General features: G+C 36.8%; 2 protein-coding genes across 2 annotated transcripts; both read left to right on the forward strand.

Annotated features, from left to right (window-relative positions):
- Window positions 1-4,863: 4,863 nt before the first annotated feature.
- LOC125479421 (protein argonaute 5-like) lies at window positions 4,864-5,918 on the forward strand. The gene is made up of 3 exons (XM_048588664.1): window positions 4,864-5,030; window positions 5,119-5,192; window positions 5,319-5,918. Exons 1-3 carry the CDS (start codon window positions 4,901-4,903, stop codon window positions 5,415-5,417), a joined length of 303 nt encoding a protein of 100 aa, XP_048444621.1. The 5' UTR covers window positions 4,864-4,900; the 3' UTR covers window positions 5,418-5,918.
- Window positions 5,919-10,090: 4,172 nt separating this feature from the next.
- Window positions 10,091-13,494, forward strand: LOC103947745 (mitochondrial ATPase complex subunit ATP10). Its single transcript, XM_009358696.3, has 7 exons — window positions 10,091-10,335; window positions 10,457-10,497; window positions 10,587-10,650; window positions 11,082-11,276; window positions 12,190-12,261; window positions 12,773-12,948; window positions 13,053-13,494. Exons 1-7 carry the CDS (start codon window positions 10,198-10,200, stop codon window positions 13,168-13,170), a joined length of 804 nt encoding a protein of 267 aa, XP_009356971.2. The 5' UTR covers window positions 10,091-10,197; the 3' UTR covers window positions 13,171-13,494.
- Window positions 13,495-15,642: the final 2,148 nt, after the last annotated feature.

Consider the following 15,642-nt stretch of genomic DNA (forward strand, 5'->3'; position numbering starts at 1 on the left):
ACCTCCAACATAGAACATATATCTAACATGCAACCCATCCGTGGTGTCCAGATCGAATGTGAACATGCAAGACTCATTAAATTTTGTAAAAACCTTTTGAAAAACCATATAACCCTTAAGACGTGCGTCCATCCTAAGAAGTTACACATATTAACCACAAAAAGCCTTGGTCAATTTTAGGGACAGCCATCCGCCAAAATTGCATCAAATTACTTTTCTAAATATCCTAATAGTCGCAAATCACTAAGACAAATAGATAGTTTAAACAAATAGATAGTTTAAACCGGTGATTAACAATTCAAAACTTGCATGCATAAATTCATAGGCAAATTAAAAAGAGACTACATATTTTTGCTAAGGATCATGGCCTCATCCTAGCAAAAAGAGGATTAGTTACGCATATTCATAATAGAAATCACAAAGTCCTTATCGAAATAGAAAAAGAATGAAAACACCTTGAAAGTATAAGTCTTGAAATCACTAAGCTTTGCCCCCAAAATCTTCTCTCCGAGAATTGCATAAAGAAGGATGAGTTCCTTCCAGAACCCTCTCTGGGTTTCAGGATCATCCCTCTATTTGAGGGTGCTTCTCACCTTCTTGTGTGAGTGATCCCGATCGTGATCATACTTCCCTTTGCTACTATTGGTCCTAGCTACGGCTAGGATCGGTGGGTAGCTTTTTGTTTTTGTTTTTGTTTTTTTCTTTCTTCTCCCCTTCCATCTGCTGCTGGTTTTTCCAATTTTCCTTTATGGCTTTCCCAATTCTTCAACCCCGGTGGGTATCCCTTTTCATGGCCCTTCCTTGCTTCGTTTTTTAGCCATGTTTTCTACTGAGTTCGTGTGTAGAGTTCTGGAGTTGTATCCAGCTCGGGTGTCTCCCACACCACCACGTTCTCGTTGTTGTCTGCCGTTTCCGACGGTGTTGCTTGGGAATTTCCTGGAGCTTCTTTCTGATGGTTGGCTTCTTTCTCGCCGACTGTCCCTTGTTGATGGCTGTGTGCAAGTGGCGCCTGTGGAGGGAATGATCTGTGGCGGACGGAGGATCGGGTGGCTGGCTGATTCTCGGATCGGCAATGACAACCACAGTGGATGGTTCTCGATTGTTCGTTTTTGTTTGGGCTTCACTGTTCTTGGGATCTTTTTCTGTGTTTTCTTTGTTTTTAGGCCCGTTCTTTGTTTGTTTCTAGGAATAAATTTGGCCTTTGTTTGGCTTGTAAGTGTGTATTTGTTTTAATAAAAGTTTTTCGTTGGTGATCCTTTTGGGATCCCACATAAAAATAAATAAATAAATAATGAATTGCATAAAGAAGAAAACCCTAGGACCGGCCAAAAAGGCTTATTTATACTACTCTTTTTAAATCCTCCTAGTAAAAGGTCTAGGAAACCAAACAAATTGAAATAAATTAGGAAACATAATCCTAAATTAACTTTGAAATTCGCCCAAAATCCTTCACAGTCACGTTTTGGACCCATAACAGCTCCAAAATGGGACCAAAATAACTGGATTCAAAGCTTGGACTATTTTGAACACTTCTTCAGAAGGCCACGAACCCATTTGAGATCATCTTGGGCTCCAACAACTGCACTAAAGCCCAAATATGTCACTTTCCAACAACACGCACTGCTCCTTTATTTAATCGCCAGAAAATAACCGCTTGGTAGAAATTTCTGAAATTTTGATACGCCAAGAGACACACGAATGTCCTCCAATTTGAAACTCTCCAAAATTCGTCCGTTTGATCATGTTTTGCTCCAAAGGAAGTCGAGCAAAGTATCAAAATTTTACCAAAATAATTACCAAAATATACTAAGAATGAGGTAAAATATATAATATGAAATCGACTCATCATTAATGTTTCCACTGAATAGGTATATATTCCTGCTCGATAAATTTGGTAGAATAAGATGGCAAGGCACTGGATTGGCTACGGAAGAGGAATCGTCATCCCTTCTTTCATGCACGAAACTGCTTTTGGAAGAGAAATAAGGCGGTGGAAGCTCATCCCTTGACATATACATCTTCAGGTGATACGAGCTCATAATTCAAAGATGCTAGACTCGAGCAATTTAACTCATAATGCCACATTACTGTATTTCGTGTTTAGTTTTGAAATGTACATTTGGCATTCCAGTGCATTTGACTTCTTTAGCTGAAACCTTTTTGAAGGGTCGGGGGACGCTTTAGTTCAACTTAGAAATCGAAGTTGGCAGTGATTTTGTCATAATAACTTCGTCATGTGTCGGGATTAAGGTTACGTGAAGAGTTTTCGTTGTAACAATAAAAATGAGAACGTGTTATGGTTCAGTTCTTTAGTTTGTAAAGCTTGAAATTTTCGATTTTAACTCGTGTAGTTTACCAAGGGGTTGCAACCTGAGCACCTCAAACATGGTCTTAGCATTGATTGATTTATATTTGAATACCAAATACTATTCTTATAAATACTTGCATAAGATGTTGCCAAAGACAAAGCCAACAGTTGAAAGGCCAAAGAGTGGAGACCAAGGACGGAGCCAATGAAGGCTCACAGGGGGCATATGCCTCCACTCAAGTGATTCGTTTGTTAAGTCATAGACTACAATTATAGAATACACACGTCTTATTTTTGAAGAAAATATATGTACCTAGTATTCAGCATACTTTCGTACTCCTTATACTCCATATCAAATATTATATGAGCAGAAGTGCTTTTGTTCTGTCATTCAAATCGAAAAACCCCACTCTTGCGTAATTATGTATTAATATATTTCTTATCACTTTGTCACTTTCCACTGCTAAACCGAAATTTTTGTAACATTGGAATTGTGATACATTATCATTTGAAATCATCCCTATTTGCATATTGGTTATAAGCCATACTATAATAAGGTTTTCTTAATTGATTTTCAGGTTGCCCCCACTAAAAGAAATTTCTAGCTCCGTCCCTAGTGGAGACCCATGTTTTGGCACTCTAAAATATAGTTTTTGTACTGTGAAATCTTGGCTATATTTTTTCCCTCTCTAACCGTAAAAGGTGAGAATAAAAAATAAAAACTAATGAAAAAGGTTTGAAAATTTTGAGTTTTAACAATAATGACAAAATAAAGGGTAAAATGAATGGTACCAAGATTGACTTTTTAGTGTAAAAATGTAATTTTTCGTTAAAGTGAAAAGTACTGAAAGCTTTTCGTTAAAATTCTCATAAAAAAATTAGAAGTCCATGTACGCTCCACAAAAATTTTGTCAAAGGGCTAAATGTAACCCGCTCAAGGGCTACAAGTAGCGAACCCGAGGACTACTTGTAGCTAGTCCTACCTACCGAACTAGGATGCAGCCCTTTTAGCCATAGACGTACTTTGCACATATTTGGGCATTGGCTAGAGATATCCTAATATTTGTATTTACAAAGAAAACTACCGTTAGTACTCTCATTTTATCTTTATTCTCTCCAAAGTTAATAATCTTTAATTTATTTTGGTTATTTACTAATCTTAATTATGTTCGTAAATAAACATAAACGCGTTGCTTGACGGAAAGCTTCGTTCCAAAGTAAACAAAAGACACTAGACCTGACCTTTTCATTTTGGTTTAGTGTGATTTTAGAAATCATATTTTTAATTATATTTTGTAGGTCACATATCGTGTCGATTGGTAATTGAATTTTCTATTTAAAAATTATAAAGTAATACAATCATCAATGGTCTTACCATAAAATTTACAAAATATTATCTAAGATAAACTCTTTAATATTTCTATTTGAAAATATTTTTACTCACCATTCTCAAATAATGGTGATATACATCACTCTATTTGTCATTGTTTAATTAATCTAATTTTGAAATATGTACTTAAATTTTAAATTTAAATTCATCTAACATTAATAAATATAGGGTAAATTACATTTTACCACCTCAGGTTTGGGGTCAATTTCAATTCCTTACAACATCTTTAAAACATTTCACTTTCATACCTCAAATACTATTTTATTTCAATATAATACATTCGTTAAATTTTTCATCCATTGGTCCGTTAAGAACTAACGTGGCAGCCACATTTATGCCACATGGCAAAAAAATATTTTTTATACATTAAACAAGAATTAATTAAAGAAAAGTTTATTAAAAAAAAAAAACAAAAACACAGAAACCCATTCCTTCCCTACAACCCCCCACCCCTCTCCTCCACTCTGTTCGCCTCCCCCAACCGATCCATGCCGTCGACTTCCCTCTCTTCAAACCCTGCGCCCCCAAATCCCCAAAACCCTATTCCCGCCGCAACTGCCGCACCCTCCGCCCCTGACCTCCAAATCGAAATATCCACAAATCCTAACCCCGACTTCGCCGCCACATTCAACACGAAATCCTAGCAAGTTGGGACGTGTTGGTCATCGTATCCCACAGAAGAACTCACACCCAAATCAAGACATTGGCCGGCCACAACCTTGAGCCGACGTCGTGGCACTTCTTCCCGCCAAAAACCTGCACCGACGAGACCCTCAGCGACCGAGCGTACAAACTCATCCACTGCTCCTACCTCGCCTGCTACTACAAAAGTAACGAAGTCCCTGAACGACCATGTCCTCCGTCGTCCCGCTCGAATGCCCAGAAATGCCCCGAGTTCTTCCATTGGATCCACCACGATCTGGAGCCCTAGGCCTAGACCTGGATCTTTGCCGCCCATTTGGAGACCACCAAGCAATACGCGGCGTTTTGCGTGGTGATTATTGACGAAAGGCTGTATATGGATTTGTATTGGGCTTGCATGCAGAGCCGCACCATGTTCACCAATTTGGGTTTTCTACAGCACCTTGCCAAGATACAGAAGAACTCACACCTAAATCCCGACGCCCAGAAGAACTCACCTAGATCCCACAGAAGAACTCACGCCCGACCCCACCCTCCGCGTTACTCTGTTAGAGGCAATCATGTGCGCTAGATTAACCAAGGCGGTGGATTTGCCACCAATTACTTTTGTTGTGGTGCAGAAATGGCATCATACTCACCTGTTTCCTACTGATAATCGGAGGACTGATAAGAGTGGCAATATTCAAGCAGGTTTCAATTTTATATGCATTGAGAATCTAAGATTTATTAAATTTGATGCTTTTTTGGTTTGCACTTTAAATCTCTTTATCTTGTCTAGGCACTATCGTTGACACCCAGACTTGTCATCCAACGAAGTTTGACTTCTATCTCAACAATCATGCTAGCATTCAGGTGTACTATATGCGTTGTTGATTTATATATTCAGGTGTACACAAATGTATTTGTGTTCTGTTCACTTTTAAATATGAAATATTATGATGTGCTATAATTTGAATTGTTATCTTCTTTGCTACGTAGGGAACTAGTAGGCCTGCGCATTACCATATCTTGTACGATGAGAACAAATTCACCACAGATGGACTGCAGATGCTAATGAAAAACCTATGCTACACGTAAACAGACAATAATTTCAATTCTTACTCTAGCTTTTCCATTTGTACGATTCCAATTTGAAGATAACATATTGTTTGCTGACTTTCTAATCGTATGTTTTTCAGGTATGCAAGGTGCACTCGCTTAGTTTCTATTGGTATGCACTTGAGTTGGATTCATACATCTGTTTTCTAAAATTATACTTTTTCCTGGTCATACCACTGATGTTTGTGTTTTTTCATGCAGTTCCTCCTACGTACTATGCTCACTTGGCTGCCTTCCATGCAAGATACTACACTGAAGGCGAGTACTCAGATGGAGGTTCTACTACTGGATCTACGGCTAGGGTTCTGGTGATGCATAGAAGCCCTTGTAGCTCTGAAGGTTTTGTAATCGGTTCAATATTTTCCGTTCGTTTCGTTTTTTCCGGAAATTGATTATTGACAAGTACTTTCACGGGATAATATTCACAATTAGCGCTATGATTGACAAAAATCTGACAAGATTCTAATAGTTGCGCGAGAATCATACATTGACAAGGTGCTACGATTCATCAAACAACTTGTTGGGTGATGCTTAGCCAAAGCCAAGGTGAACTGTATACCTCGACTTTCGACTTCGGATAGGGGCTTGTACAAGAAGCATTGCCCACCGAAAATATATATTTTTGACGAAGCTTCACATATCTTATGGCTGCAAATCCATTTCAAACTTCATTATGTAAGGCTTCACTGTTTTCGTCTTAAATTGAAAGGTAAGTGTTAATCATGCACCCTATTTTACCTCTCACATATTTTGTTAATTTTTTGTCATTGATCTTTTTTAATTCATTCGATCCGACGGCCAAAAAATGTATAAAAAGTAAAAATTGGTGTGAATATCACTACCCTGTTGAAATATCCATTGAGATTAAAACCTCATTCCTTACGGCTTCAAAACCAAAAGGTTTCAAACACCAAAGCCATGAATGCTGAAAAAGTATTACTCAATGTCTCAGGCATGAGAAATTTTTTATTGTGACCAGAATGTGGGTAGTACATAGCGTATTTTTATATAAGTGGTGTGAAATTTTATTTTTTAATTTATTAATTTTTTAACACACACATCCCATCATTTGTATAATAACACATAATGTACTATCTCGTATTCCGGTCACACTAAAAAATAACTCATCATGCATGTCAATTTTCCTCGTACCAACCAACTGTGTCTCTAACATGGCTGATGTGACAACCTGTCCTGAAACATAATCTATTTTATCTTTGCTAGCGTGGAATGACGAAATTGCCTTTGGACGATTGTTGGTGTCGTGGGTGATATGTTTTGGTTGTGGTCCAATTCCTAACTTTCCTATACTTTTGGAACTACTTAGGACTTAGGTTTTATTTTCTTTTGTTTTGGTTGGTTGCCATCTAGACCACACACACCCATACCCTTACCCGTTAACCCTCTCTCTCTCCTTCCCTCTCGGATTCCTTTCCATTTCCGTACAATTGTACGAACAACTTCTCAAACCACTTGAGCATTCATGGATCAAGGTTTTGGAAGCCATCTTCGTGTTCCTTGTGAGCTTAGGAACACATCCATACTATTTTAAGAATGTGAATCCTTCGAAAACCCGAGAACCCAGTTTTGGGTTACTATTCATGCAATCGTGATCATGGACTTTTCTTCGAGTTTTAAGATTCTAGGGATTTTTAGGGAGTCTTCACGAAGCTCAGGGAGTAATTTTGAAGTGTTTTGGACGTCGAGAAGCTCGAGTTCATCGAGTTGTAGAAGTTACCGGAGTGTTCGAGGTTTTCCGGCAAGATCCCATTGGATTTCAGTCCTAAAAGTGGTAAGGTTGTGTTCTACTCACTCTAAGCTTCATTTTGAGACAAATTTCATTCATTTTGGTTAAGAAATGAGAAAGATATGAAGTTTTTAAGTTTTTCCAGAAACCGGCGAAAATTGGAGTTTCAGACGGCAATCAGCGAGGCTAACCGGAGAAGGAGATGAATATTCCGTCAGAGTTGACGGAATATTCTAACGGTGTCAGGTAACGCCATTAACTTCTGTTAAGGTTTTAACAGAATATTCCTAACTGTCGTTAACTGTTCCGTTAGGGTTGGTCGTGCCTTGGCCAGGGCGTGGGTGGTCGGAAAATTTTTCTAAAAATATGGGGATGTTTGTGGTCTTGAGTAGATCACGTTGGTATATTAAAACACCTCATTTGAGTAATGTATGAGAAGTTATTAGCTAGTTTCGTTTATGTGCTTTAAATTAACATTTATATAGTTGTTTTGCATATAGGTGAGACCTATCCTCAGGACAAGCACAGTCAATCAAGGTTTGGGGGCTACAACCCTTCCACATACCAATGAGTGGGCTTTTGGTTTCCCGTATATACCTATATACTTGAGATTTTTTCCGGAAAATCGATTTAAATGAAATTATGTTTGAAATGCCATGTCTATTGATTTATGCTTAGACTATGAATTTGTATGATATGTGCATATTGTGATTTGACGCGGTGGACGTTCAGGTAAGTACCGGGTGAGTTGTAGACTGTTTATGTGAATTGATGATTATGTGAGATGTGTTGAGAGCTCATAAACCCGCACCCCGATGTTAGTGCTCCCGCCCAGAGTTAGGGCACAGTCCTTCACGTGATGTTCACCTCCCACACCATACGCTCACCTTGGATCTAAGTTAGGTGCAAAATCCTGTCGTACATAACACTATAGGTGGTTCTGACTCGTAGGTGACCCATAATTATTCGCACAGCCTTCACGTGATCATATCACTTGAGCGTATTTATTTACACCCAGTCCTATCGTACAGACCACTTTAGGTGGTTCCAACTCGTGTGCATGTATATTTGATGAGATGTGGATTTGAGCCGTACAGGTCACGTTAGGTGACTCCGGCTAAATGGATGAGCTTTAGATTCAGCCATACAGGTCACGTTAGGTGACTCCAGCTGACATATCATTTGCATTGATTTATATCACTTGGCTTACATATTTTTATGCTGAGATATTCGACATGGCATATTTGTGAATTTTGCTATTCTGAGCATGGTTGTGATATAGATATGCATTCTATTTTTTTCTGGGAAATTATACAGGTTTTACGGTGAGGGCTTACAATCTTTGATAAATGAAATGGCTTTGAAAAGTTTTGTTTTTGCCCACTCACACTTTCTATTTTGCGCCCTTCCAGGTTCTAGTTAAGAGTGATTTTTGGTGGCTTGCGAGGAATCCACGGCAGCTCTGACAGATTATCACCATTGTAGGATTACCTTTGGTGTTGTATAATTAGCATTTGTCCTGCTGGACTGCACTTAGGCTACTTATGCTCTGGTTGTGAATTTACACTTATTTCGTCTTGCACTTATTCTTATTTAGTGCTATAGTTAGTTTGGTTTTTATTTATTCGCATTTCTTATATTATTATTGTTTCCGCACTGTGCACTTGGCTACGTCACCCTTGCGTGACGGCCAACACACCTTGATTTCAGTCAGGGTGTGTCAGCTGACACTTACGATTACAACGAAGAAAGACCATGCCATCCAATTGGTTAAAAAAAATTAAAAAAAAAATTGTTTCCAATGCAAACTATTCAATCTCCACAATATTTTGTGTATTAATCATTGAATACCTTACACACGTTACTTTCAAGTTAGCTCTTACTGATCATTTGACCATGCTCGAACTCATATATCATTTTGCTCTACCAATAATAAATACCATGGATGGGTCAATATTCTATCAAGGCGCTAAATATCAACATCAGACTTCATGCTCTAAACCAAATTTGTAAGCTCAAAATTAGGACATGGATCAAAATGATATTGATAATGAAGCCTAATGTTGATATTGAGCACCTTGATAGAATATCGACCCATCCACGGTATCTATTGATTAGCTGACGATTAACAATATAAATCAAATGCAACGTAAATTTTGCACAAACGCCATAATTTTCTTGACCTTCAGTACTTTACCCCCACAAGTTTCAACAATACCGTAAACTCATGCCAACAAGAAAAACATAGATACTGTTTGAGATTTTTTTTTTTTTTTTTTTTTTTGTTTTGTTTTTGTTTTTGTCAAAGGTATAGTAATTCATTAAACAAAGTCCAAACGGATATAAACAGCTTCCAACAAGCCCTAAAAAGGGCTGAAATAAACAAAAAAAAAAAACTACCGATACAAACGAAGCATGAGTAATGATTTCTTTATCCAGCGAGTACAAAATGGTAAATAACAAAAATGCAAAAGGGGTTTCAACCCAAAAGAAAATACCCTGCTAACCGGCTCAACCAATAGAGGACCAAAAGTGGATTTTCTTCTCTAGAATTATACTCATAAGTGATTTTACTAAAATTGCAAAATATTAAAAGATTTGTTAAAAGTACTTCCTCAAAAAGTACTTAACAAGTGTTTCTCTAAAAAAAACACTTCTATGGTCCAATAGCATTTTTTATTTTTTCTTCCAAACGTGAAAATACTTTATATTGCCAAATTTTATCCCTTGTGGAGGGAGAACAAGTACTTGGTGCATGGATCAAATTGATGGGTGCAAATAAAAGCATCCCTAATCCATATATAAAGCCCAATTTAACAAGTAGAGGCCCATCATTTTGAGTGAGCTTCGGCACACTGCAAAGCCCACAGCCCCTGCAAATCACCACCGTCTGCGGTACACACACGCTCGGAGAATTAAGTAGTTCACAACGTGACAAATTCTGATACAACAGGAAAAACCCTACAAATCTTTGAATTTGAATTTAGGGTTTTTCCCAGTGAGATCGAAATTATGAGCCGATTCAGCCGAGCTTCCATATTTGCTTCCCAAATCTTGAGGCCCATTGAGAGCAAGAAGCAGCATCTTCTTCCAGCTTCCCAGCATTTCTTAGCTCAAAGAAGCTCCAATCGTTTCTTCGACATTTACAAGGTACCCCATCTCTTATTTTACTCCCACCAATTCAACAGTGCAATTATTTATTTATTTATTGCGAAATTAGCCAAAACCCAGTATTGTTAATGGAAATTAGTGAACCCCATTTGATTTGCAGCTTGGAAACAAAGCAGCTATAGAGAAAGAGCGTGCCCGGCTGTAAGTTTTTGTACCAATTTATTTGCTTTTCATTTTTTGGGGGGCAATGTATCAATATTAATGCATTGAACTGTTATAACTTAGGGCAGTGCAGATGAGTTGAATAGGGGATATTTTGCTGATATGTCAGAGCTTGAAAAACATGGTGGGAAGGTAAGGAAACACTACGATAAACCCGGTGCAAGTTTGTTACTTTTAAATGTAATTTTGCATCCATAGTTCATTTATGGGGTGGGATGATCAACCCGGTACATTGTCGTGCCGAAAGGAATACCGTTTGATTTTTCTCAAAATTTGGAATTGGGGTGGTAAGTAGTACTAACTGATAGCAATATTAGCCTTCTGGAGGAAGCATTGTGCTTTTTTAAATGTAATTTTGCATCCATAGTTCATTTATGGGGTGGGATGATCAACCCGGTACATTGTCGTGCCGAAAGGAGTACCTTTTGATTTATCTCAAAATTTGGAATTGGGGTGGTAAGTAGGACTAACTGATAGCAATATTAGCCTTTTGGAGGAAGCATTATGCTTTTTTAAATCATGCTGATGGGATATGATTTTATAGAAAGCTATTCTGTGTGTAGATTTCTGTGGCAAATAAAACCATAGTTCCTGCAACTGCAGCGGTAAAGTTTCCTGACTTAGAAGTTAACTACTCTGATGGAAAAATATTAAAGCTTCCCGTTAGCTCCAATGGGAATGGAAATGTCACTGAAGTCAACAAATTGGAAACCCCCAAGGCTTCTTTAGTTTGCCTTTCATTTCGAGCAAGCTCCCAGGTATGCAATTAAGTTATTGTTGTAGTATTTTTTATACTTTCTAATGCACAACCCCGTCTTGAATTATTTGCAATACCTTGAGGAATTCTTATAGAAGACTTATGCACTCTTTACTGTGTACATATGTATAAGACCTCTCTGTCAGTGAGAATAAGGCCAGTAGGACTGTGATGTGAGAAAAGGGAACTAGAAGGATAGAATTATGTTTTGCAATTTATTCATTCTCTTATGAACATGAAGAGTAATACTTTCTTTTTTTTTTTTTTTTTACAAAAATCTTCAATAATAATAATGATAGCAAGACAATGTCTAGGAATTGAAGGTAATCTTTCTATCGTCTGTGATTGGATAGTTGTAAAGCCATCGAATAATGGCGAGGCACACCTTAGCTGGAATTTGCTTTGTAAACCTTAGAATATAAGATGTACGTGGGAGGTGACAGATACAACCGATCACTATTTTTTTATATTTATTTTTTGGTTTGGAGAGGGAAATTCAATTGATCGTTATCCTAGGTAAGCTGATTTGTTTGTTAGTGTAATCCTGAAGATCCATCTCAACTGACTTGTGGATCTATATGCCAAAAGATGCATTTAAGTCAACCCTTTAGCAGGGGAACCACTAGAACTGCGTTATTGATGTTAAATTTGTTTGGTGCTTACACATCTCAAGCGTTTGTACACTGTTCAACTGACCTCAGGGTGGTGTCTTTTTTTCATTTCCAATATTCAATCTAAGGTAATATGTAAGTTAGGTGGCAACTTTGTACCATGTATTGGTACTTTTTCATGGATGCATTATGTTTGGCTCTTGGTATGGAATGTAGATTGTTCGTTAAACTTGTTATGTTATTGCATTTATGGTTTCCTGTTACTGTTGTTGCTACAAAAATTAGTTTCTTTTTCCCTGACAGGGAATGATTAATTCTTGGAGCGCCCCTTTTCTTGATGCTTTTAGTGGTTCCAAGGATGTTCAACTATACGAGGTATAGGTAGTTTTATAAATCTTCATCATTTATTCAACTTTCTGCTTTTAGCTGTAGGTATTATACGTCTGGGATGCATTGTATGTCCCATGCCCATTTGTGCTTGCATCAAACACTAGTATCTTGAATTCTGTAAGTTTAGATAGAGTTTCGTGCAATGTGTGATGCAAGTGTGATGTAACCCCTCTTCTTGTTTTTTCCATTGAAGGACCCATAGGAGGAGCATGGTCTCTTGTCCTCAATGTTGTTCGGGGATGTCCTTGTGCTGTAGTTATTTTTTCCTCAACTAAATTGTAGCTTATGCATATAGTACACTCTGTGTGTGTTGCACGCTCGGGCAGGTGGGCAGGCGTGCGTGCGTGCGTCTATGTGTTTTGTTGGGGAAGTGGTGATTAAAATCTAAGGCACATCAACCTTGTCTTTTTTTCTCGTATTGTTCAGTAATATATCAATTGGCAATTCGTTTAAACATTATCATTACATATAATGTAATTAATGAACCTTCCTCCAGGTATCATTAATAGACTCATGGTTCTTATGTCGGAGTCCAATTAAGAAGCTTTTGCTCCGGATTATGAGGAAACCAAAGTATGATGAAAGTGCTGAACCTAAAAGGCAGATTGTATATTCATTTGGTGACCATTATTACTTCAGAAAAGAACTTAAAGTACTGAACCTTCTGACCGGGTACGAAAGCTTTCTATTGCCATTGAATTTAATGGTTCTGTGAATTGTTGCTATAGTATAATTTTTTTGACAAGTTGCATCTTGTTAATGTTTCCTCTTAATAGGTATATATTCCTGCTCGACAAATTTGGTAGAATAAGATGGCAAGGCACTGGATTGGCTACGGAAGAGGAGTCGTCATCCCTTCTTTCGTGCACGAAACTGCTCTTGGAAGAGAAATAAGGCGGTGGAACCTCATCCCTTCCCTTGACATATACATCTTCAGGTGATACGAGCTCATAATTCAAGGATGCTAGACTCGAGCAATTTAACTCATAATGCCACATAACTGTATTTCGTGTTTAGTTTTGAAATGTAGATTTGGCATTCCAGTGCATTTTACTTCTTTAGTTGAACCCTTTTTGAAGGGTCGGGGGACACTTTGGTTCAACTTAGAAATCGAAGTTGGCAGTGATTTTGTCATAATAACCTCGTCATGTGTCGAGATTAAGGTTAGGTGAAGAGTTTTCGTTGTAACAATAAAAATGAGAACGTGTTATGATTCAATTCTTTGGTCTGTAAAGCTTGAAATTTTCGATTTAACCCGTGTAGTTTACTAAAGGGTTGCAAAATGAACGCCTCAAACATGGTCTTAGCATTGATTGATTTATATTTGATTACCAAATACGATTCTTATAAATATTTGCACAAGATGTTGCCAAAAAAAAAAGCCAACAGTTGGAAGGCCAAAGAGTGGAGACCTATGTTTTGGCACTCTAAAATATAATTTTTTTTTTACTGTGAAATCTTAGCTATATTTTTCCCCTCTCTAACCATAAAAGCGAGAGTAAAAAAATTGGAAGTCCATGTAGGCTCCAGAAAAATTTTGTCGAAGGGCTAAACTTAGCCCGCTCAAGAGCTACAAGTAGCGAACCCGAGGACTACTTGTAGCTAGTCCTACCTACTGAACTAGGGTACCACCCTTTTGCTATAGACGTATTTTGCACATATTTGGGCATGGCTAGAGATAACCTAATATTTGTATTTACAAAGAAAACTACAGTTAGTACTCTCATTTTATCTTTATTCTCTCAACTAAAAATTCATTGTCATTGGTCCATCAACTCATCAAAACGTGCAGCTATGATCCCTCAACTAAAAATTCATTACCATTGATCCCTCAACTTTAATCTACCTGGAGAAATGGTCCTTCAACTTTAACCCAATTGAATCAATGGTCCCTCAACTTTAACCCAATTATAGCAATAGTCATTCCAACATAACTCATGTTGACAAAATTCTGACGAAGTTGACGAAAAGGATCATAGGCTACACGTTTTGATGAGTTGAGGGATCCCAATTATAGCAATGGTTATTCCAACATAACTTATTTTGACAAAATTGTAACGAAGTTAACGAAAATGACCATAGCTATACATTTTGATGAGCTGAAGGACCAATGATAATAAATTTTTAGTTGAGGGACCATTACTCCAATTTGATTAAAGTTGAGGGACTATTGGTACAATTTACTCTTTATTTTGGTTATTTACTAATCTTATTTATGTTGGTAGAGAAACATAAACACGTTGCTTGACATGAAGCTTCGTTCCAAAGTAAACAAAAGACAGTAGACCCGACCTTTTCATTTTGGCTTAGCGTGATTTTAGAAATCACATTTTTAATTATATTTTGTACGTCACATGATGTATCGATTGATAATTAAATTTTATATTTAAAAATTATAAAGTAATACAATCATCAATGGTCTTAGCTTATAATTTACAAAATATTATCTAAGATAAACTCTTTACTATTTCTATTTGAAAATATTTTTACTCACCATTCTCAAATAACGGTGATACACACTACTCGATTCGTAACTGTTTAATTAATCTAATTTTGAAATATACATTTAAATTTTAAATTTAAATTTATCCAATGTTAATAAATATGACAATGAGCATCCTTGTTACAATTTTCCCTTAATTTATGGGTATATGGAGATGGTCCCAATCTATGCGTTTTCTGACATCACATGGCCTACGTCATCCAATTTTCTATGGAATAGCTTAGCGAATGGCGTCAACCTGCCGGCTGGTCTTTGTCTTTTTATTGGAGCTAGGAAAGCTGCCATGCAATTTCCAACACATTTTTAAACATTTCTTATCTGCTGTTAAAAGTGTAAAAAATGTTTAGAATTAAAAGTGGAATATTTTATAAACTTTTTGTAATGTCACAGTTTAATACTGATTTTTAAGTTAATGGTGTAAAATATTGTGATAAAAATATGAGAGCTTTACTTTTAAAAATGTCTCCTTAACATTTCTTTAAAAGTATTGCAACAAAAATTAAGAAATTTTAGTTCACTATGTACTCAAGAATGTCGAAGAAACGCATGAAATTGTTTTGTCAAACTTAAAGATGGAAGATGATTTATTCATTTCAAATCACGAAGATGAAATATTCATAAAAAAATAAAAAATAAAAAAAATAAAAACTTATGCATCCCTTTCAAAATGAAAAATCATTCACTTTCACCGTACTTTGACTTTTTAAATTTACTCTTTTCTTTTCTTATCCGTAATGATATTAATGATAAAAACTCCAAAATTAAGGTAGCTTTATGTGTTTAGGATTAGATTAGAATGATTAATTCACTTGAATGATGAATAAATACATGAAATTTTTTTGTCATACTTGAAGGTCGAAAAT

This window comes from the organism of the source record quoted next, unplaced genomic scaffold (assembly GCF_019419815.1).
Source record: "Pyrus x bretschneideri cultivar Hongxiangsu unplaced genomic scaffold, Pyrus_bretschneideri_v1 Contig29, whole genome shotgun sequence".
NCBI classification, from domain to species: Eukaryota; Viridiplantae; Streptophyta; class Magnoliopsida; order Rosales; family Rosaceae; genus Pyrus; species Pyrus x bretschneideri.

What these genes read in the sequence shown, in the direction of transcription:
- LOC103947745 (XM_009358696.3), top strand. Translation starts at nt 10,198, where the DNA reads ATGAGCCGATTCAGCCGAGCTTCCATATTTGCTTCCCAAATCTTGAGG. An exon ending in TTGAAAAACATGGTGGGAAG is followed by an intron (nt 10,651 to 11,081) that starts GTAAGGAAACAC and finishes TTCTGTGTGTAG; the next exon opens with ATTTCTGTGGCAAATAAAAC. An exon ending in GTACTGAACCTTCTGACCGG is followed by an intron (nt 12,949 to 13,052) that starts GTACGAAAGCTT and finishes TCCTCTTAATAG; the next exon opens with GTATATATTCCTGCTCGACA.
- LOC125479421 (XM_048588664.1), top strand. Translation starts at nt 4,901, where the DNA reads ATGTGCGCTAGATTAACCAAGGCGGTGGATTTGCCACCAATTACTTTT. An exon ending in GAGTGGCAATATTCAAGCAG is followed by an intron (nt 5,031 to 5,118) that starts GTTTCAATTTTA and finishes TATCTTGTCTAG; the next exon opens with GCACTATCGTTGACACCCAG. An exon ending in ACAATCATGCTAGCATTCAG is followed by an intron (nt 5,193 to 5,318) that starts GTGTACTATATG and finishes TTTGCTACGTAG; the next exon opens with GGAACTAGTAGGCCTGCGCA.